Source organism: Coffea eugenioides, chromosome 8 (genome assembly GCF_003713205.1).
Source record: "Coffea eugenioides isolate CCC68of chromosome 8, Ceug_1.0, whole genome shotgun sequence".
NCBI lineage: Eukaryota > Viridiplantae > Streptophyta > Magnoliopsida > Gentianales > Rubiaceae > Coffea > Coffea eugenioides.
The window spans coordinates 4,415,117-4,438,034 of NC_040042.1; the positions used below are offsets into that span (position 1 = coordinate 4,415,117).

General features: G+C 34.2%; 3 protein-coding genes across 3 annotated transcripts; 2 read left to right on the forward strand and 1 right to left on the reverse strand.

The window, feature by feature from the left end:
- The first annotated feature begins 8,228 nt into the window (after positions 1-8,228).
- Positions 8,229-9,276, forward strand: LOC113780019 (transcription factor MYB41-like). Its single transcript, XM_027325840.1, has 2 exons — positions 8,229-8,494; positions 8,601-9,276. Exons 1-2 carry the CDS (start codon positions 8,229-8,231, stop codon positions 9,274-9,276), a joined length of 942 nt encoding a protein of 313 aa, XP_027181641.1.
- A 481-nt stretch (positions 9,277-9,757) lies between these two features.
- Positions 9,758-11,901, reverse strand: LOC113781054 (pentatricopeptide repeat-containing protein At5g15300). Its single transcript, XM_027326891.1, has one exon. It carries the CDS (start codon positions 11,761-11,763, stop codon positions 10,090-10,092), a length of 1,674 nt encoding a protein of 557 aa, XP_027182692.1. The 5' UTR covers positions 11,764-11,901; the 3' UTR covers positions 9,758-10,089.
- Positions 11,902-19,162: 7,261 nt separating this feature from the next.
- Positions 19,163-20,295, forward strand: LOC113780020 (transcription factor MYB41-like). The gene is made up of 2 exons (XM_027325841.1): positions 19,163-19,416; positions 19,563-20,295. The coding sequence occupies exons 1-2, from the start codon at positions 19,163-19,165 to the stop codon at positions 20,293-20,295; spliced, it is 987 nt and encodes a 328-aa protein (XP_027181642.1).
- The last annotated feature ends 2,623 nt before the right edge of the window (positions 20,296-22,918 follow it).

Genomic DNA, 22,918 nt, shown 5'->3' on the forward strand with positions numbered 1-22,918 from the left:
AAAAAAAAATGTAACCACCATTCACATAGTGGAAATGCATTCCCGCATAAAGTTGTGATCTGCATCCAATTTCTCTCTCTTTTTTAATTGTTTCCTTGTGGCAAGTATTCTTTCCATTTTTTTACAGGAATTTGATAAGAAAAGCAGCAAAAAGAGAGAGAAAAAAAAGAGATATATTTGACTGCATTCTTCAATATAATGCTGTCTCTAGAACAAATCCAGAATATTTGTCGCATGCAAAGAGCAATTGAACATAAATTTCCATAATAAACAAAAAAATTCCTTGATCTCATATTATTGACAATAACTCAAATTCAAATGCCAAGCGATTAGAAGATTACTCCAAAGGTTCCTTAAAACCGTGTGTGCGTCTGTCGATGTTGATGATAGACAGACTATCCATCTTGCTTTCGACGTCTTCCTAATAGCTGGTACTAGATATCAGTTTCAGTTGACAAGAGGAAATTCACGGAAAACTGCCAAGTCATTAAAAAAAAAATTTTGAAAAAAAAAAGAATGAAAGAGAGAAACAAGAAGAAGAAGCAAAGATTCAAGTCCTTGAACTTCTTCAAACCATTCAAATGTGTCCACAACCAATTTTAATTAGGATAATTTTATCAAACAGTATCTTTGTAACATCATTTTGAGAATTCGAAAAGGAGAGAATAAATATTTTAGATTTGAATCCCGAGGTGAAAGTTGTTAAAAGAACAAGCAGAAGACTGAACACATAAGATTTTATAGGCTAGTGTTACATGTATAACCTGCAGTATAGAATTTTTGCCTCGGTATAACGTTCCTTTGCTAGATATTATAAGATCAGTTAAATTGCACAGAAATAACTGTGGCTTAAGCTTTGATTTGTCTCCAAGAACTTTGTTATAGTAGATTGTAATCTTTATGTTTTATCTATCCATCCACAGAACTTTAAAATCTGTCATTCTGATCCAATTTCATTGCTAAAACCTCGATCAATCTTTTTCGAAAAAATTCACAACACTTGCATTACTTCTGCAGAAATACAAGGTCACCCCAAATCAAATTAATTGTTAGAATATGTAATCATGTTTACTAAAAGGAGCTGGTACAAATCACCTCTGAACTAATGTGGAATTACATTAACTCTATCTTCCATGTGCAAAATACAAAGATCTTTCTACTATTTGAAAGGGTAAAGAAATTACTAGTGGTTTACACATGCCATTTCACCGTCTTTCAATTTAAGTACATAGCATATTTCATAAGGGATCGGGGTTCTAAAGAAAAAAATTGTTTACATCAACATTTTGATAGGAAGATCATAATTAAAATATCATGAATTCGGCACTCCAAGAAAAGTTGTTTGACATCATGTAATTACTAGAAAATTTCTTCGTTATTCAAAATGTTTTCCCAATCTCAGATACTTTGAAACCCGACCCTGATTTCCTAATCAATTCGCACAACAAACAAATTAGAGAACACAAATCTTGAACTTGAATTGTAAAGGACTCATATGCAAATTTTGAGAGGAAATTTATCAAATTGCAAATTTTGTAATGGCACGTTCCTTGGCACAAGCTTTAACTTCCACCTGATTCGGAAAATCCCATGTATTTTTCCTTTTTGTCAACATAGAAATCTTAAAAATTCTTTTGGTTGGATTCAAGCAAAATGACAAAGAAAAGATGGACAAAAGTGCCTTTTACTGTTCAGTCGCAGCCGCTACGGGCTAGACCAGCCCATCATCTATCGGAGATTTCAGCCAAGAGAAAGCAACGATAAACATATGTGGTCGTATGGTTTTCAGCTTTGAGAGGTCAACAGCCACTGCATTATTCTTCGCTTGTTCCACTAAGAATTTTACCACAAGTTATTGTATTCATTTTCTTAGTATTATAAAAGATTAGTTATTTTAAGGCAATGATGTAAGAAAAGGTAAATTTTTAGTTGCAACATGTTCCTTTTCTCAACTACCAAAATCTGAATATTAGGGAAAATGAATCTAACCAAGAAACAAGAATGATATCGACTGGTTCTTGATCGTTCCCTGAAATGTCACATTCATACCAATTTCTTGTTTTTTTAACAGTCATATCAATTGTCCAAAAATCTGAATTGGAGTCTCTAATATTTTATGGAACATATATATATAACCACTAGCCCAGCCATCTATTTAATCTTAACAAGTCCTTTTTCTCTCAACCCTCAAAATCCTGAGTCCACCTCTTTTTGCCTTCAAATAAACATAGAATTTTTGCAGAAGACCATGCCATATGCCTCGTCTCCTCAAAATGAAATCAGGACATAGCTTTGACCATGCAAGAATAAGCCTCCTGCATGCATGGTCTTAATAATTAAATCTGATTACTCAAATGTTGACATTCGCTTAAATGTAACATAGATAGACCAATTCGCTGGATCTTTGAACTTTCTTTTTCAAAGGGTTTCCCTTTTCAGTCTTACTTTCCTAAATAATCAGAGCAGATTACAAGGAAATTGTTCTTCACATTCAATAGATGCATGTATCTATGTCACACATTTGATTTTTGTGCTTTAACTTGCAGGCTTTCGGTACCAAATTTGGCTGCCAGTTTGTGTAAATGGAGTAATGGACAAGCTTGCCTTAGACCTTACCATCAGATCGACTATTCTCTTGTTGACCGTGAAACATTATTAAATATCTCACTATCAACGTTGTTTGAAAACAAATACAACATTATTTTGTTTTTATCTACATAAGCAGCCAATGTTTAAGTTTGAAACATTTTAGCACATTTTCAATGCATTGCGTGGGAGTAATACAGACAGACTGATGAATGAAGCTTAGCGATCTATTGTGGTAATAGCCGGGAACTAAGCCAATCTTTTAAGGAAAGACTAGTAATACCTCACGTGCTTTGCACGCGATCGTCTTAATTCAAAATATGACACTTTTATGATACTAAAAATCTTTGTAAAATTTTTGTTGTTGGCTTTAGAATAGAATACTTCTTATATGAATTTTTAAATTTTGAACTCTTATATGAGAATTTTTTTTTTTACTTTTTTAGACAAATCATGACCCAAACTCTGATACACAAGTATTGATTCTTTGCAAGAAATGTACATGCATATGTCGAGTGGGGAGTAACAAATAAAATTGATAAACACTAGTAAAGTAAAGATTTAACCTGTAAAAATAATTTGGGAAAATCGTTCAAAACGTCCCTCACATTGTGTAAAATGACTTTTTTCGTCCCTCACTTTTAAAAGTGTAATTTTACATCCCTTACAAATTCATATTGGTCAAATTTGGTCCCTACATAGGTTTCCGACTAATTTTTGGTCGGAATTCATCACGTGCCTTGCATGTGATTATTTTTGAGGGGTAAAATTGTCAAATCAAAAATTACATAATCCATCTATAATCCCTTACATTTCACAAAATAAATTTTTCATCCCTCACATTTCACAAAATGAATTTTTTCATCTCTCATTGACCATGTACACAAATAATTTTTTTTTAAATTCATGTATATATATATTTGATTTCACCTGAACAATATGAATAGTATGTAATATATCTCTATTTTATTTCACTTAAACAGACTAATTGTAGTTGTGCATATGCTATTCAATAGATATATACATTAGTTTAAATCTAATAATTTTTTTTAAACCCATATATTTATATTTGATTTCATCATGTAAATTTATTTAATATTTGTAACCTTTTCTATTTTGGTAATAATTCATTTATTAAGTTGCATAATAAGACCATCTAATTAATCAATGTTAATTCGAATTTTATAGCCATGCTAACAAATTGCAATTTAAATCTGAAATTTTTACTCGCTACCTTTATGACTAATAGTTGAATTTCTTACTTTATGATTATCTTAAAATTTAAAAATGTCAATCACTTACTTCATTTGGTCATACTTTTTTTTGTTTATTTTTTCTATCCAAATTTAATTCGGTATAAATGCTTGATAATGTTTAGAATTAAATATCTTCTTTGTTTTCAATTTTTGAGTAAAAGGAATGAACATTAGTAAAAAACTAACAAATTTTTTTAAACCACTGTATATATCTATTTTAATTTCACTTGAACAGTATGTTCAGATGAAATGTTTAGGTGAAATTAAATAGAGAATACTATTTATATTGTTCAGGTGAAATTAAATAGATATATATTAATTTTAAAAAAAAGTTATTTGTACATATGATCAATAAGGGATGAAAAAATTTATTTTTTAAAATATGAGGGACGAAGTAATTCATTTTGTGAAATGTAAGGGACTATGGATCGGATTATGTAAACTTTGATTTGACAATTTTGCCCTTAAAAAATGATTACAAGCAAGGCACATGGTGGATTTCGATTAAAAACTAGTCGGAAACCTAGATAGGGATCAAATTTAACCAATGTGAATTTGTAAGGGATGTAAAAATATACTTTTAAAAGTGAGGGACGCAAAAAGTCATTTTGTAAAATGTGAGGGATGTTTTGAACGATTTTCTCAAATAATTTTTAAAGAGTATATAACTGGAAACGTGATAATGATCCGCCACATCTAATTATTTCTAGCTAACTGTTTCTCTTTTTCTTTTTAACGAAGGAATTCTTTCTTTCTTTTTCCATTAGATGCTGTCATTTTTTGTCCATTATTACTTGCATTAATTAGAAGGCTGCATCAATGTATAACAATCTTTTTGCCTCGTTATAAACTCCCCTTGCTGGATCTTGTACAAGATTGGTTAAGTTGCATGGGAATAACTTTGACTTACATTTGATTTACCTCTAAGAACTTTGTTTTATTCTCACCTTAGATGGTAATCTTTACATTATATCTGTCAATTCAATCCATAGAACTCTTGAGATGTCACTCTTACATAACCTTTTAGCTGGAAGTCAAGCAAATGACGAAAGAAATGGACAAAACTGCCTTTACTGTTCAAAAGCAGCCGCTACCAGCTAAACCGGCCCATTTCAACTTTCCTATGGTTGAAAACAGCAACCGACCAGCGTTCCGATTGTTTTCAACTTTCGGATGTTAATTTCTGCTGCATTATATCTTGATTTGGTCCACTAAGAATTCCACAAGAAATTTTTTTAGTCCATTTCTTAGTATTCTTAAAAACTAGCTATGTTATTTTAAGTCAAAGATGGTAGAAAAGGTAAACTTTTGGTTGCAACAATTTATCTTCCTCAACTACCAAAATGTTAATATTAGGGGAAATGTAACTAAACAAGAAAGGTATTATCTGGTTCTTCGGCTTACTCGAGTTCGACTCGACTCAATTTTCTAAACAAGAAAGGCATTATCTGGTTCTTCGGCTTACTCGAGTTCGAGTTCGACTCAAATTTGATTGAGTCGAGTCGAGCTCAAGCTCGAACTTTAAAAAATAAAAATAATTATTTTATTTGTTTAAAAAATGAACAAAATAATAATTGTTATTTAATAAATAATAATAAATTAGGGATATATATGTAATTTTACTATTAAAATAAAAATAAGATAAATATATATTTAAAATCGAGTCGTATCGCGAGTTAACGAGTTGAGTATTTTTAAACTCTGAGTTCAAGTTCGAGTTACTCGAATTCGATGTTGACCGAATTCAAGTTGAGTTTTGACTTGAGCTACTCTCAATCGATTCGCAAATAGCTCGACTCGTGTGCACGCCACAATGGCATCACCTGAAATATCACATTTGCACCAACTACTCGCCGTCATTATGCGGCGAATGATAGTTGAAATTAGTGCCATGCATGGACATGCATATCCAATACTTTTCAATAGGACCACAGCTAGCCATAAATGATAACACAGCCTTAATTAAGCCTTAAAAGCTAAGGGTTTGGATTATGTATTGTAAATCAGGACATCTTATAAAAAGGAAATCTTCTTCCAGAAAAAAATAGGAATACAACACATGTGGCTTTGACCATGAACTTTCTGGATCAATTGCTGGATCTCTGAACTTTCTTTTTAAGAGGAAACAAAGTTTCCCTCTTCAGTCTTACGTACTTACCTTAATAATTAGGGCAGATTATGAGGAAATTGTTTATCACATTTAACATATGCACTTAAACTTGTAAGCCAGATTGATGAATGAAACTTAGCAATCCAGAGGGGGAGTACTGAGTAGCCACCACCTAAGCCACTATTTTAAATAGAGCTACAATAACAATGAAAGTTGTAGCCAAAAGTTTTAGAAGGACTTTGTATTAAGTACTTTTCAAGGCCGACTTGATCTTACTAGGATCAATATTGTCAGCAATTTTAGATAGCAGTTGGACAAGTTTAGGTAGAAGAAAGAAATAAATGCCTAGACAATGATGATCCGAGTCCATCAATGTATTACAATCTTTTTTGTCCAAATGATTTGTGTTGCTTGAATTGATCATTAGAAGAGCTCAACCGAGTGAGTACATAATGACAATAATATGATTTTAGCACCTTAATTGTACTCAATTGGCTTCCTCAACTCTCCAATTGCTCCCATCAAAAAGGAATTGCACCAAATTGTCTTGCTTAAATTAAAGTGCATTGGTTAGAGTTGCACATTCTTTACAATTTTGAGGTGCTCTATTTCCTCAAATTTGGAATTGAAGGAATGCAAAGTTTTAGGGTAGTAAAATGGATCCAAAAGCGTACAAAAGCATGAACTTGTTGGGATTGAAAATGAAGAGAAAGGGAGAGTTTGAACAAAGTGCAAAGTAGGCAGTTGGGATTTGCAGATGAAGAGAAAGGAAGTTGTTTAGGTTGGTGTGGGATATATATATAATTAAAGAGCTACCGTTGGTGAAGGCAAGATGAACCGTGCCATTCAAAGCAGCAGTTAGAGACTTCTTCTGTTGAAGAAGCCATATTAGAAAAATGGTGTTAGAGGATGTGAAAAATAGCTCCTAACTTTCCCAAAAAAAAAAAAAAAGGAAAGAGAAAATGACGAGAGCATTGCTGACGATTTCAGTGACATTTTATTATGACCAGAAAAAAATTATTTAAGAAGAGGAGCAGCCTGGATAATTATTAACTAATTGCACTTCACTTACCCTGGCTCCAAAAAAAAAAAAAAAAAAAAGGAGTATTGCAACTAGTAGATCAGTTCAAGTACTAACGTAATACGTACATAGCCCAACGTTCATCTACATTCACAAATTACAAAAACCAATTAGCTCCCAGCAAGCAGAGTCAGAGCTAGGACTCTATAATTAAGGGGGACAATAATCAACTCAATCAATAGTATATGGCTTTTAAAATATTAATTTTACATCTCTTACAAATTCAAATTAATAAAATTTAGTTCTTACCTAAGTTTTTTACTACTTTTTAGCCTAAAATTACCATGTAACCCACATGCAGTTCTTTTTTTATAGTCAAAAATATTTCTCGATTTTAGTGGCAAAAATGAATATAAATTAGGTCAGATCCCATTTTCTTAGAAGAAAAAGTAAATATGATTGAGGTCAGATCCTACATTTTTAGAGACAAAAATGAATATGGATCAGGTCATTTGTTTAATTACAATAAGATCTAACCTTTTTGCTTTTAAAAAAATGACAATGTGTCAGTCACGTAATGCATTTAAGGTAAAAAATAGTCGGGATCAAATTTTATTGACTTGATTTTGTAAGGGATGTAAATTTATTATTTTAAAAGTGAAGGATGAAAAAATTTATTTGACGAAATATGAGGTACGTTTTGAATGATTTTTTCTTAAAAAATTGTGAAAATTTTTAAACTTAATGTCTAAGTTTTGAAAGTAGAAGGGATTAAAATAATCCTAATAGCTTTTTTTTCCTTTTTTATTTTTGGTAATATTAGAATTCTAATTTGTTACTACACGTTAAGACTGTAGAGTACCAAACAGTGCTAAGCAACTTCCACTGTAGAGTACCAAACAGTGCTAAGCAACTTCCAAGAACTCGACTCCGGTAAACTTCAAAGCTATTTATGAAACTTGAGTATCTGTGGAGTTTGATTTAATATGTCAACCTTTTGCAATTCAAATGTTGATGAGATCACATTCTCCTTTCGTGCAGAGAATTGGCTTACAGTCAACTTCTACTTTTGTTAAGTAGTTGGAGAAAATCTATTTGTAACAAATAAATATTGATTGGGAAGATATTGATTTGACCTGGACTTGTATGTTGTACATATGTCCCTCTGCACATATATACACCCCATTGGGTTCAACTTTCAACAAAACGATTCAAGCTCTAAGTTATCGATCTCCTAACATTTTAGCTGCAGAAAATGGTTAGATCTCCATGCTGCGAAACCAATCATGGCTTGAAAAGAGGGCCATGGACAGATGAAGAAGATGACAAATTGATCAATTACGTGCAAAACTACGGCCATGGAACCTGGAAAAGTTTACCTAAGAAAGCTGGACTGAACAGGTGTGGAAAGAGCTGCAGATTGAGGTGGAATAATTACCTCAGGCCTGATATTAAGAGAGGAATGTTTTCGGACCAAGAAGATCGCCTCATTGTTGAACTCCATTCCATTCTTGGAAATAAGTATGTAAAATACGACAACATTTTCATCTTATGACATCTTAAATCGCATTGAAATTATGATGATGAATTATGATTTATTGCTAATCAAATGAACATTTTTCTGCAGGTGGTCGAAAATAGCTGCACATCTTCCGGGGAGGACTGATAATGAAATCAAGAATCATTGGAATACAAAGCTGAGGAGAAAGCTTCTCCAGCTTGGGATTGATCCACAAAGTCACAAGCCAGTAGTGCCTGATATTAACCAATTTGTTGATTTTTCTCGGTTCTTATCAGCATTTAATCCTGCTAGCAATTTGATGAATGTCTGGACAAATGTTCTACTGTCACAAGTTGATGCAACTCAACTGGCGAAATTCCAACTACTGCAAAAGCTACTGAAGCCAGTTAATCCAGGTCCAGCACAAAATAATCTTGTTTCATCAACCAGATTCATCAATGCAGATGGTGCTCAAGTTAATACAGATTTTATCCTACCAACCCTGCAATCTTCGAATTTTGACCCCACTTTTCCAGATAATAATTATGGACTTTCAAATGCAGTAACGTTCTCTGCTCAAAATGATAAAACAAATAGCTTGAGCAGTACAACTTCCACCAGCAGTCAAAAGAATAACTATCTTCCTTCAGTTCTTGAAGCAACGACAGCTCATGTATCTTCTTCTGTTGACCAAGTTAATCCACCTCAAGATCCATTAATGACTTCGTCCATCATTGATACATTTGATTCTTGGGAAGAACTCATGGATAATGAACCATTTTGGGAAGATATTCTGGTCTAACTTGCAGGTCCATTCACCGTGCAGAACTCTTTTTTTTTTTTTTTTTTGTAATTCTGATGTCTTTTACAGGACCTTTGATATTCTTTCTAGACTACGTTGGAAAAATTCAGTCATTGTTTTGGTTCTTTATCAATATTATCTTCTTTTATAATTGATATACCTCCCTAGTTCATTTTCTCTTTCCTTTCTCTAGCTGCTTTGGAATGTATTTTGCAGAACAAGGTAACTGGCCTTTTATGGGCTAAAATCCCACAGCTGTTTTTATAGCACATCTCCCGTCTTTCTGCCATTCAATATCTAACTTTGGAACACTCGTCAGAAGAAAATAAACAAAGAGGCAATGTATGGCTAAAGGAAAAAGAATGAAGAAGAAAAAGAGTAACTGCCATATCCTTGTCCGAATTTGACAAAAAAAAAAAGAAAAAGAAAAAATATCCTTGTCTGAAAGCTTAATTAGTCTTCAATTAGGAGCCAGCCGGTATTTTTCTTCATCAAACTGGGATCAATCTTAGTCACCCGCAAATTAGATAATCTTACACCAAATTTGTTCAGATACTCTACCACAAGTGCTATACCTACTCCTATAAAATTTCTCGTGAAACACAATTTTTTCACTTGCCTGGAACTGAAAATATTATTATACCTATTGTTGTGTCTACCATCTGTTGGGCCATATCACAACTTTGGATATTCGCTGTCAATCTTCTTTTTTCCTCATGGGAGTACGACTACAAATACATGAATTGTGCACAATCAGATATCAATAGTTGAATGTTAGAAACTCTGATGACGGAAAGAAGAGAAACCCAGATTTTAAGTAACAGATTCGACATTCTTGGCTTTGACATCTACTATTGTTCTATTTCTGGATTCTATTTGACGTTTCGAATCAAGTACAAATTGGAGGAAAGCTCTGTTCTCTGACTCAATTAGGCTACAACCAACCTCTTTCTTCACTCCACTGTCATCCATCAACTTCCTCACCTTTTCCGCACCATCCCACTCACCTTTCAATGCATATATGTGTGACAGCAGCACATAGTCACCGCTCTCATCATGATCCAATTTGAGCAGTGCCTCATTTGCTCGCCTCCCCAGCTGAACATTACCATGAATTTTACAAGCTCCAAGCAGAGTCCTCCAAATGATACCATTTGGCTTAATCTCCATGGTGTCTATGAACTCAAAAGCTTCCTCCAATAGACCAGCACGCCCAAACATGTCCACCATACAACCAAGATGCCGTATGTTTGGCAAAATCTTATACTGATTTTTCATTAGATTGAAGTATCTGCGCCCTGCATCAACTTTTCCAGCATGACTACAAGCTACCAGTACCCCGGTAAATGTAATCTCATTGGGTGCAAACTTTGTTCTTCTCATTTTTTCAAAAAGATTAATGCATTCCTCTGGATCACCATGGAAAGCTAAGCCACCTAGAATGGAATTCCATGATGTGACATCTTTCTCTTTCATGCCATGGAATACTTGAAAAGCCTTCTCGATGCTTCCACACTTAGCGTACATATCGATGAGCGCATTGCCAAGCATAATGCTTATCTCCCCCTCATCCATATCCAAAATAGACGAATGCAGCTTCTCTCCCACATCCAAAGCTCCCGATTCAGCACAAGCAGATAGGAGGCTCAACATGGTAACCTCATCTGGGTACTCTCCAGCACTCCTCATCTCGCGCTGAAGCTCAAAGGCCTGCTGATACTCAGCGCGAAGAACATATCCGGAAATCATTGCATTCCAAGTAACAACATCCCTCTTTGGCACCATATCAAACAACTCCCTCGCACTCTCCATCTCTCCTTGCTTAACGTACCCCGTGATCATCACATTCCAAGAAACCAAATCTTTTTCTGGCATCTCATCAAAAAGCCTCCTTGCCATGCTCAACTCCCCTCTCCTTGCATATCCAGCAGTCATAGCAGACCAGGCAACAACATCCCTCTTCGCCATATCGTCAAAAAGTGCCCTGGCAATCCTTATCTCCCCACAATTCGCATGAAAATATATAAGGGTATTCCTTGTAAACTTATTCCATTCAAACCCATGTTTCACAATTTTCCCATGCACAACCTTCCCAGAATTTACCCAAGAAAGCCTAGTACATGCCTTGAGCACAAATTGAAACGTATAACAATCAGGCCTTACGTAATGTCTTTCCATCTGGGCATAGAGCGGCATAGTAACGGATGGCTTGGAACTCTGAGCAGAGCCTCGAAGCAAGGTGTTCCACATGAAGATATCTGGTTCGGAGATTTCAGCGAAAAGTTGGTGGGCATAATGGATGGCAGATGGCAACGCAATTGCAGAGGCGTAGATGAGTTCTCTGAGAGCATGGGAGTTGGAGTTAAAGCCATTGACTACCATCAAGGCGTGGATTTGCTTCAGGGTTCGGAAGTTCGTGCAATTTCGCCATAGATTTGAGCGTTGGTGGCGTTTGCAGCTCTTGTTTGCTGTGGCTTTTCTGATCATCTAATTTGCATCTTTACTGGAACACACGCTATCCAAGTATACTACATGAAATGAAAAAAATGCGCACTTTTCACTACTAAACTACATGAAATAATGAGAATATGAATTCGAAAAAACACTTCTGTATTAAGAGCTGAAAAAGTTTGTTCCAAAAAAAAAAAAAAAGAGCTGGAAAAGGAAGAAAGAATGAAATATGAAGTAGCCGATGTTGATATCCGTACTGGGCTTTCTATTGTTACGCGGTTGTGATTGATTCGGATTCATTGAGAGGAGAAGTGGAAAACGGGCCTCATTTGCCCGGAAAACTATTGCGAGCAATGGCCCTGCAGTTGACCCAAAAAATAGCAATCCAATCTGCCATTCTTAGTTCTTCTTAGACCATGTCTTGTCCTTTGAATTGAAAATACTCTCTAGAGTGCATTTGGGTTGAGTCCACCTCGAGTGTCATTATGCTCTAACTTGGACTCAATGACTTCTCGAGCTAAACATGTGCTTGAATAAGCATGAGAGTCGAAATTTGAACTCGACTCAAAGGTTCCTATTTGAACTTGAACTCGATTCGAAAAGGATCGAAATAGTTGTCAAACCTAATCAATTTTGAGCACTCTCGAGTTTAGTTAGTGGTTATAAGTTTTTTAGTAAATTTCACAAAAAACTTACCTAAAAGGGTAATTTTGTAATATTTAATAATTTTATAAAAAAAGGCTACTACTTGAATTAGCTCATCGAGCCTTTTCGAGTACTGGAATTTGGAGCTCAAACTCGACTCCTAAGTTCGAATGAGTAGCTCGAGCTCGACCCAACATTTTGAACTCGATCCAACATTGATCAAGGTCGAGCTCGAGTCGAACTGTTGACCGATTTACTTGCGAGTTCAAAACGAATAGCTTGAATCTTCTACACCCCTACTCCAAACTCCTCCTACTTAAATAATTTACACACTATGAATCTTAGGGATGTTCATGGACTCGATAATTAGTTTATTTGCAATTTTTCTAATCATAATTACATATACTGGTTGGGTAGAATTGTATTTCATACTCTAATTCTATGAATAGGTTAACCTACGAAATATGGTCAAGCATAGAGAATAACGTAACCTTCTTGTAGTTGATGAGAAAAAACTAGATTAATAGAGAAAATAATAAAATACTTATCTAAAGTAAATAAGGGCACTTAATCTTGCAACTCTGGAAAGTCTACTAACAATTAACCCAAAAAAATAATACATAAATTAAAACACTGAATATTCTGAGCATTAGTTCTGATATTCTCTATTTCTTGAAAACCATCAAATCATTTTTGAATAGGAATAACAGATTGCTCCACAACCAAACATGAAAGCATTAAAATTCAAAAAACAAAAATAGTTGAATTAAGTGCATAGATTTTATGAGTAAAGAAAAGAAATTTTGGAAGAGACAAAGAAATGGACTGGTTCACTGAATTGAGTTAGGGGCGGCGAATATAGGAATAAGGAAGGCTAATAAACCGGAGTTAATGTTAACTAATTAAGTTTATAAGTCGTGAAAACATAACTAGTATGCATTGAGCCTCCTAACATTTTTTTTCCCGATCAAATGCAAGTTTCATCAACGAATTATCAGATTTGTCTAGTTTCTCTCAATGAGAGAGCCGGAGGAGGTTTTGATAGCAGGACTTTGTTAGCATGGAATTATGTATTCCTTATATTTCAATTAACTAATACCATAAATGCAGATGTTTCTAACTAACTAGTTCAAATATAGTTTCGTATGTATCATTTTTCGATTCTATAAGCCCTATGTAACTATTTATTTAATCACTCTACACGTATATAACTATCAAACAACGTCGGAAATTAGTATATATATACACAAGGCCCTTCTAAAACTCACTTCTAGTACCCTACCATGACGATCTCTAATTTTGAGCATGATCTGTGGATAAATTTGATTACTACATTATGTAGAAACACGAAACTGTGTTTTTTTTTTTGATAAGCGGAAGATATTGAATCCAAAATTTTCTACTTACAATTCATTCTATCTTACTGTCCAATTTAATTCTCTTCCAAACACAAAACATTGTTTTTCTTTATATTTGCATTTTGACATACATTGGATATGTGCCACGCGTTTGAAAGTTTAGGTCATAGCAACGTTTTAGACTTGGACCAATGACTTAAAATTTTTTAGCTTATCGACCTCGTGCATTCATCGTCCATCCTTAGCAAGTTGCCTGAACAAATACAACAATATCAAATGCCAAATGGATTACCAAACCTGTTTTTTCAACTTGTTTTTTCTATCAATTTTCGATGGTTGGAGATGGTTCTTAATCTTGATTTTTAACCAAACTATCAATTCAAGATTGTTGAACTTAATCTAGTCCATTCTTGTAAATAATTAATTAAACTTCTAGATTATTAAAGATGCTTATGAACTTGCCGTTCAAGCAAATTACGTAATGGAGTGGGATGAATACTCAGCATATTTTACCGTCTTCTTAGCTATTCCAACCCCAACACACCCCTCCCCCCCAAAAAAAAACCCTAAAAAAAACCTTCCTCCTATTGGAAAAATGGTGTCTCGTAAAGTTATTGGCTGCATGGGAGCGGGTATTGACGCTGAATAGGGACGTAGAATAGTAAGAAGATCGCGTTCAACTGCACGAAACTGAGAAACCGTGGGGGGAAGATTTTAGTATTTTACTTTTTACGGCTTTGATTTTTGAAAATTGAATTCGACATCTAATTTGACTTCAACTGCTCAGAGAACTAATTACATGTAGTTTATTAGCTCATTTGCCACGACGAGGTCCCTTATGAACATGATCTTGATTATGAATGTATTGTATTAAGAACATCAACAACTACTTTAAATAATGTTTTTTCTAAACTACATTATACTTTGCTAGTTGGCTTGTCTGTAAATAATGTAGGAATCGAGATGACTAGTTAGGGCCAATATTTTTTTCTCAACTTCTGGACAAATTGGGAGAGTGATGAGGAATTCAGTTCCACTTTGTAATAGATAACATCAACTTCAGGCAATTCTAGAGAGGGGCGGAGCCAACACTCTATGCATGGTAAATGGGGTCAAATTTTAATACAGTAAAACTTGTTTTTTTGGTTGTACATTAAAACTTTGACAAAGCAAAAGTTAGAATATAAAAATAGAAAAGGCATAAATTACTAACATTACATACAAATTATAATTGTACCATGCGAGCACTCATCTTCTGAAAAAGTTGCAAAATCAATTCATGAAGCTCTTGATTAAACACATCTTTTTCAATGTAAGTAACTGAAACTCTTGATTTTTTTTAAAAAAATATTTTGCAAATACTGTCAACTTGATCTTCTACAAGGTTATTTTAAGAAATTTGTCTATAACTTGTCATAAATAAAAATCATAATAACTTAATTTTGTATTATAAATAAAAAATTTAGCATCCACTTGAAAAATTCTTGTTTTTGGAAACTTTGAATTTGAAAGAATTTATTCATGAAATAACTCCATAAATAATTTGACATAAATTCAAAATTTTTGTGATGGTAACAATTATGAATTTTCAATTGTTTGGGGATCAACGTATATGGAAAAGAGAATTTGTTAAAATTTAGTGAGGTCAAATAAAATGCAACATTAAAATTTTCTGAATTTTCTAAGTCTAAAAACGAAATTTTCAGAAGTTAAGTGGGATCAATTCACCCCACTTGCTTACGTATGGCTTCGCCACTGATTCTAGATCTTCCTTCAGCCAAATATGTTGGACTTATAAATTTTGTACTTGGAGAAAAGCATTCTGAAAATTTTCAATTTAAACAATTTCTTCTGGATTAATTCCACTCTTATCTTTAATATTCTTAAGATTCATATATCATTTTTTAAAATTGTCAAAATGTCTCAACTAACCATGCTGACATGAATGAAACTACACATGCAGATATATATATAGAGACACACACATTGGAAAGTAATAGAGGCTAGGTGCTAGGTGTATATACAGATTTTGGTTGTAAGTTTTCATTAATCTTGTTCTAAATTACAGTGATTTGCCAAGCATTGATCATTTTCTGATGCGAAGCATTCGAAATGAAAACATTAAGATGCTATGTGAACCTAAGTGTGGAAAGTGTCCATAAATAAAGTGAAAATCACCGAAAGCAGTAAGGTTCAAAGTGGAACTAGCCTATTGGTAAACTTTTAGATCATTCCGAAGACTCCAACCCCCACCCTCCATATGAACTTGAAATATTGACCTCATAAATCTTAATCTCCTTTGCCCTTAAAATTCTTCTCACTTAAGTACAAGTTTTCATCAATTCTCCATATGAACTTGAACTTGATTTAAGGAAGCTGTTCTTTCCTTCTTCCTTCCTTCTTCTTTTTTTCTTTTTTAAGTTTTTGCAAACCTTGATTTCAAGGAAGTTGCTTTGAGGTGAAATGGCAAGGATATATGTACAGCTCAGTACTTCCCATACCAAACCACACTCAGGCCTAATTTAAGTTAGATCAGTAAAACTCCAACCACACATATCTTTCCTTCACTAGAATTAATTGGCCCTTCATCTTGATTGATTCAACATTATCATCCTTGTTCGAATTTTAATTTTTAATCCTACAATGAAGATTTGTAAGCATAGCAATAGAGGTCAGCAAGAAGAAATAATTTGCTCTTATAAGCCATTTTCTCAACAACTATTGACTACCAGGTAAGTGACGTCCTGTGTTTTTTTTTTTTTTTTTTTTTGGTCACCTTATTATCTTATTAAGGAGAGACTTGCCAGGGAAAGTGGCTCTCAGTTTAGTCTTCGTTTAAGTTTCTGAGATCTTTCAGATGAAGAACGTGTATAATGATAATAAAAAACTTAATCCAATGGCTGCTAATTTCCACTAAAACGTTGGTCTCAGATACAAACCATGCATGCATTTTCTTTCCCCTTGCACTTTCTTTATCCAGGGAATTGGAGACAAAATAGCCTATAGAGTACTGACTGGTCGGATAACTGGAGACAGAATAACTATTAGACTTGTTCAAAATACGCAAGCTGTAAAATCAAAGGGCACGTGAATCTATCAGCATTCATTATATAATTACAAAGAAGAAGGATCTAAAGCAGCCAAATCTGCATCTCTTTTATTTTCTTTTAACATTGACTTTTCCAATTGCGTATAGTCCAACAAATTGACTAACATAATTCAGGCATCCCAGCAATTTTTTTTTCAGTACAAGCGGAGGGTTTGAATCTATGATATCTTACTTACACTCTTTTCGAATCATCTAATTCGTTCTTTTCGAACCATCTTTGTACGGTTATTATATTGGTTTAATGTCTATGTGGAGTTGTTATTATTGGTTTTTTTTTTTAAGTTGATCCTTTCTCTATGATGGGAATGTATTGCGCAATGCAGATCTTAAACTTGGGAAGAAGATGGAAGCTGCAAAAAAAGTTGGCTATCCAAAAATGCATTATTGTTTTGATGCATGTACTGATTTTCTATCACACATGCACAAAACTAGCTTTTCACTCCGCGTAGTACTTCGATATAGAAAAGGACCAAAAAATATGTTTGAAAATGAAGAAAGGAGAAACCCATAACATTGTACACTATTATTATTAAAGAGCATTGCTGGTGGAGAGAAGATAAGCTGTGTAGTTATTTGGGATCAATTCATGTGTAAAACCAACAGAACCAAAGGCAAAAATATTGACAAAATAATGACCATTTTTCGTTGACGTCAGTTGATAAGATCAAAGATGACAAAGGAACCAAAGAAAATACGAGCAGCCAAGCTAATCGGTTGATTAATGACGGTCGATGATCTGTTATTTTAGTTGTGGCTATGATGAATTCCATCCGTATCAGAAATTTTTATCTTTGATGGTTATAAATAGAATGGATTTAAATGAGTTTTAGGAGACGTTAAAACAATAAAGATTTTAAAAAGCACCAAACTTAAAGAAATTTTTAGCAGGCTATTTGAAATTTTGGATTATTAGATGTTTTATATTGTCTTTGTACTCGTTCTTCATAGTGAAATTCTAATTTTTCTCTATTCATAGACAACAGACTAGTTCAATCCAAACATGTAAAATCTGGTATCTTTTTCTTTTATTATTTGTTGATTTGTTATCGTCTTTTGGGATTGATAAAAGCCCTTTCCTTTCATCAATTTCTTGGAACTTACCCTAATTTGTTGAACTGTCAAAGAACAACAATGCATGTAGAGGAATCAAGAAAAATATCTGATTATATACATGTTTGAATCTAAGGATGGAATTACAATTGATCAAAAAAGTTTCTTTTAGAAAGACGTTCTAACCTTTCACATGTAACAGTTAGAAACAGCAGGCATAAAAGTGACATATAAATATGTTAAATATGTTGATAACCATGATCCTTTTTTAAAAAAAAATTTTGTTAAATATGTTCAATCAATTTTACCCTTCTTAGTAAGGAAACAAAATGTGACATATAAATATTTAAAGTAATCACCGTGTATTAAAACTAAAAGTAGACTCACGGTTTATATATTGTATGTTGTATATCGTATAAATGCGTATTGCACAAATGACAAATTTTATCTTTCAAAATGGGTGAAAAAAGGGTTAAAAAGAAGCAGAGAAGCAAAAGTCATGGTAGAGGCCTGGCATTAAGAAGGTTCTCCATTGCATTTTAATATTTCACATTTTTTACCGTCGTTGTTTTTATGAATTCTACATGATGTCTTGAATTCAGGGAGGGACTATGGTTTGGTAAAAACAAAAGATTAAACAAAGACCTCAGGAAATGTTCGATGATTTTGCTTGAACCCGCAGTGAATATTGAAAGGAAAAAACCCCAAAAAAAAAAAGAGAGAGAGAGAGAAGATTCGACAAGCGTGCACGTTCCAACATATGATTTGTTGAATGATCTTTTTGTGGTATTATTTGTATCTACTGACGAAGTATTAATGATAATTATCAGTAAAAACAGACAGACTAGTACCTTATGGCGTCGCGTAAGCAGGTGGAAAATCTTCTTATTAAGCAGTAGTAGCAGTAAAATTTTTCACTCCAGTTGAAGGGCATAGGAACGTGGTGGTGTAGAGAAATTCTGGTCTTACTTAGGCTGGAATCTTTACCTTGGGCTCCAAGCACCGCGAATTCTAAAAAGCAGGCATAAAAGAAGGAGGTTCCTAGATAACTTTCTTGTGTTTTTAACTTCATGCTGGAAGCAAGACTAAAAATAATTGAGAAAAGAGTTTGACCTTCTAATAAGAAAAATGTCTTCCCTGATAGTATAAAAAAATAATGACATGTCTCGCTATAGCCACAATATAAATGCCTGTGATTTGTCTCAATTTAAAGATACAGACAAGCAAAATCTCACATTTGTTTTTATTTTGTCCATCTATCCTTCTGGATTGCATGGCTACTTCTCCAGAGAACGGTGTAAAGAAAGGGGCATGGTCTAAAGAAGAGGACCAGATTTTGATTCATTATATGGGAAATCATGACCTGGAAACTTGGAAGACAGTCTCAGAGCAAGCAGGCTTAAACAGGTGTGGAAAGAGTTGCAGGCTAAGATGGACTAATTATCTGAAGCCTGGCATTAAGAGAGGAGAATTCTCAGCTGATGAAGAAGCAACAATAATTTCTCTCCAGAGAGAACATGGAAATAAGTATGTATCTTTCTGATTTTCAAGGTTTAATTATGACTAGTTATGTGGATTAGATTGTACTGCATTTGTGTTAAGATGTTAATGTACTGAAAAACCTGGGATAATAATTGAGCTTAACTCCCGTTTTTTTTTTTTTTTGGTTTAAGGTGGTCAAGAATTGCAGCTCATCTTCCTGGACGAACTGACAATGATATCAAGAATTTTTGGAACACACGCTTGAAGAAGAAACTTCTCAGGAGGGTCATCAACCCGACAACTCACAAGCCAATTCCTGATTTTAATCTCCTCAACTTTGCTGATCAGGCTCAGCTCTTATCGGTCTCAGACAACCCTAATCTGGAAGCTGCACTGGCTAATAATGCAAATGAACTCATCAAAAACCAAGTCAAAGCCCTTCAAAACATGTTGCAGATTATAAATCCAAATCCACTTCAATATTTTCAGGGAAATCTTGACTTGTATGAGCTTATTCAACTTAACGGGTTTTTTGACAGGACAACCACTGACTTAGCTCTTAATCCCTTGCAACCTCAGTCCATGATTGCAGGTTTCAGCAATGAATCTCCGGTACTACTAAACCAACAGCAGCCTTACACTTCAAATTCTTTGCCATGCTTTGATGGTGAAACTATCCCAGGTCCGGTTCTTGATGACAACATTATTCACTCGGATAACATCTGCAATTCAGAATATTCTCTTCCGTCATTAGTTTCAGCAGCCCCTGAAAGTTTGACTGTCAAACAAATGGAAAGCTTTTATGTATCTGCAGAAGCACCTGAGCAGTACAATGTCTTTGATGCTTGGGAAAATCCTGTGGATATTGATGAAGCCAGCGGTTCTTTTTGGAAAGACAATTTCCGTTTCCCAGCAGACGGTTGAGTATATAAGCAAACCATGCTATATTTATGTACGTTAATCAAAATTTTGTCCTGACTGGGAGCAAATATTATCAGCCAAGTTCAATAACAAGTCGGTAGGTGCAGCAAAAAGCCCTCCAAAACTAACCTTCGGCTCAGGGAGCCAAATCCTGTGTCCGATGTTCCACTATTTATGGGATAGTCTCTCCAAACAGTTGCAGTATCATTTGATTCATTTCATGTACATTCATGTGGGATAGTTATTGTTTTTAAGGCACCTTGGGGTAAGGGCACCATTTGTACAAATATGTCTTATAACTTCATCATGTAAGTTCAGTGTTGGCTATATATACATATTGGTTTATCGAGGAACTCTCGGTCTTGTTACTTATAGTACTTGTATGGTTAGTAAACTGTCGATGAACATTCATGAATCATGATGCTCATTTGTGGATAGTTAGGCCATTCAAGTACCTAAATCACCTTTGAACAAATAGAGAGAAAAAAAATCTATTAGCCCGATCATATACCTTTATGGTTAAATAGATCAAACTATTTATTACCAAAATGATCTGAACTAAGTCTTGTTGAAAATGCCACTCGCTGTCCTCAAGAACGAATTTTGTTTAGCGGCACTCAGATTGCATAATCCATTGACAGCTGCATGGATGACTAGAATTATACATCAAGAAAACATCGAGCAATCTAAGCTCAAACCGTTACTTGAAGATTAAATTGATCCATATTAAGTAAAGAATTAATTTTATATATACTGTCAGTGCAGAGATTTTTTACGCTAACAGATATATATATATATATATGACACATGGATAAAAAGTGAATTTAAAATTTAAGCAGTAATGATTCGTCATTCATCTAAACCTGCTTGTATAATCTTTACACTGACAGTTATAAAAATTAATCCCGTGAGTAAAACTAGTTTCATTCTATTTGAGATGGTGCGAATGTTTGCGAGTATTGGACTCCATCACCGGTAGTTGATTAGGCCGCATTGATGGGCCTAATGTGTAAGTAATACCAAAACGTCCTGTTGTTAGCCAATCTAGGGCTACTGACCCTACCTACAATTGACCCAAGAGATTACACCCAAATCCAATTTTACTTTCAGCACAAATATTTTACGTCACGGAGGTCCCATGGAGAGAAACTCTTTGGGCCGCCCACTCCATGGCTAAGATAGACTAGCTGAAAAGCCCCACATGTGATCCGTTATGAAATATTAATAAACGAATAAACAAAATATAAACAACTTCAACTTCAAACGGTAGGATAGAAAGAACTCAAAAAATTCAAGCATGATGTCATTTTCTTGGACATAAACTATTCAAGCATAATGTTATCTTCTTGAATACAAACCACTGTTTTTCATGTTCATTCGAGCAATTGGTTTTGTTTGCGAATCAGAAACTGTTAGTGTATATAAAATTTACTTTTATTCAATTGTTTAAACAACTAATTCAAAAACCGAAATTGTTCTTATCCTCAAATAACTAGTCTAATTAGCAGTCTACATCATTAAAAGTATCTAATAAAGGTAGACATTTAATGGTGTACACCTAATCCTTACGAAATTCGCTTCACAGCATCCTACCATTCAAATCTCTGACTTTAAAGCACTATATATCCATGAAATGTTAAATATGATCATTTAACCAAATTATATTTGAGAAAAAAAAATACATATTGTCTCACATAGGCTTTGCTTCTATATAGAATTTGTAATTCTTCATCAAGTTCCTTAACAAATTTGATGCCAAGAACCACCCTTAGCTAGATAAATTTGTCCATCTTTCATTCCCTGCAAGTATGATAACAATTCTACTATATTTTTATGTCTACATGTCCTACTTACAAAGTTCATTTAGATAGTATCTTCCCTTGTCAATCTCTGATACCGGGATGTATATTAGTAAAGGCCTGTACCGATTCTGAGTTATGAGTTAGGAAGCTATGAGAAAAGAGTCCTTATTGATCTTACAGTAACTCAAGGCAATTCGCTAAAAGTTGCTCTTAGTTCCCCTTTAGTGAGTGATCCTTGGGTAGCTACATCAACTACTAGCTCAGGCTCCCTTAGAAAATAATAGCGTCAATAGATGCTTCTTTTGGCATTGCTTTCTAACTCTTCAAATATGTCCCTTCCCCTTACTGAGCAGATTAATGATTCTCCGCTTTCTGCTGGGAGGGAGGGTTTCATTCTGCTAGTCTCACCTCCTAGTATGGCTTGAAAACTCTTTTTTTTTAAATTAGAATTCAAGCGAAGAGAAGGATTGCTCGGGGAGGCATCCGATTTGCTTTGTCTCACCACTTGGAGAGGTTTATTTCACCGAAATTTCTAAGTAAAGCAAATAAGACATTAGTAGAAGCTCTGAGTTCCCTCATGTTCTCTCTAAAATCCCTCTATATACCCTATAAAATAGGGACTCAACCAAAGGCTCAGCCGAAAGAGAAACTTTTTCAGTCGAAGGGTCAATGTAATTGAGTCAAATCTCACTTTTAGACGGTTGTTAATTTGCTAAAAGTAGCTCTAAATTCCCCTTTAGTGAGTGATTCTTGGGTAAGGAGCACGAACGAGTAAAGCGAGTAGGTCTTTAGTAGAGCGACTGCGGACTAATTCCTAATTATAT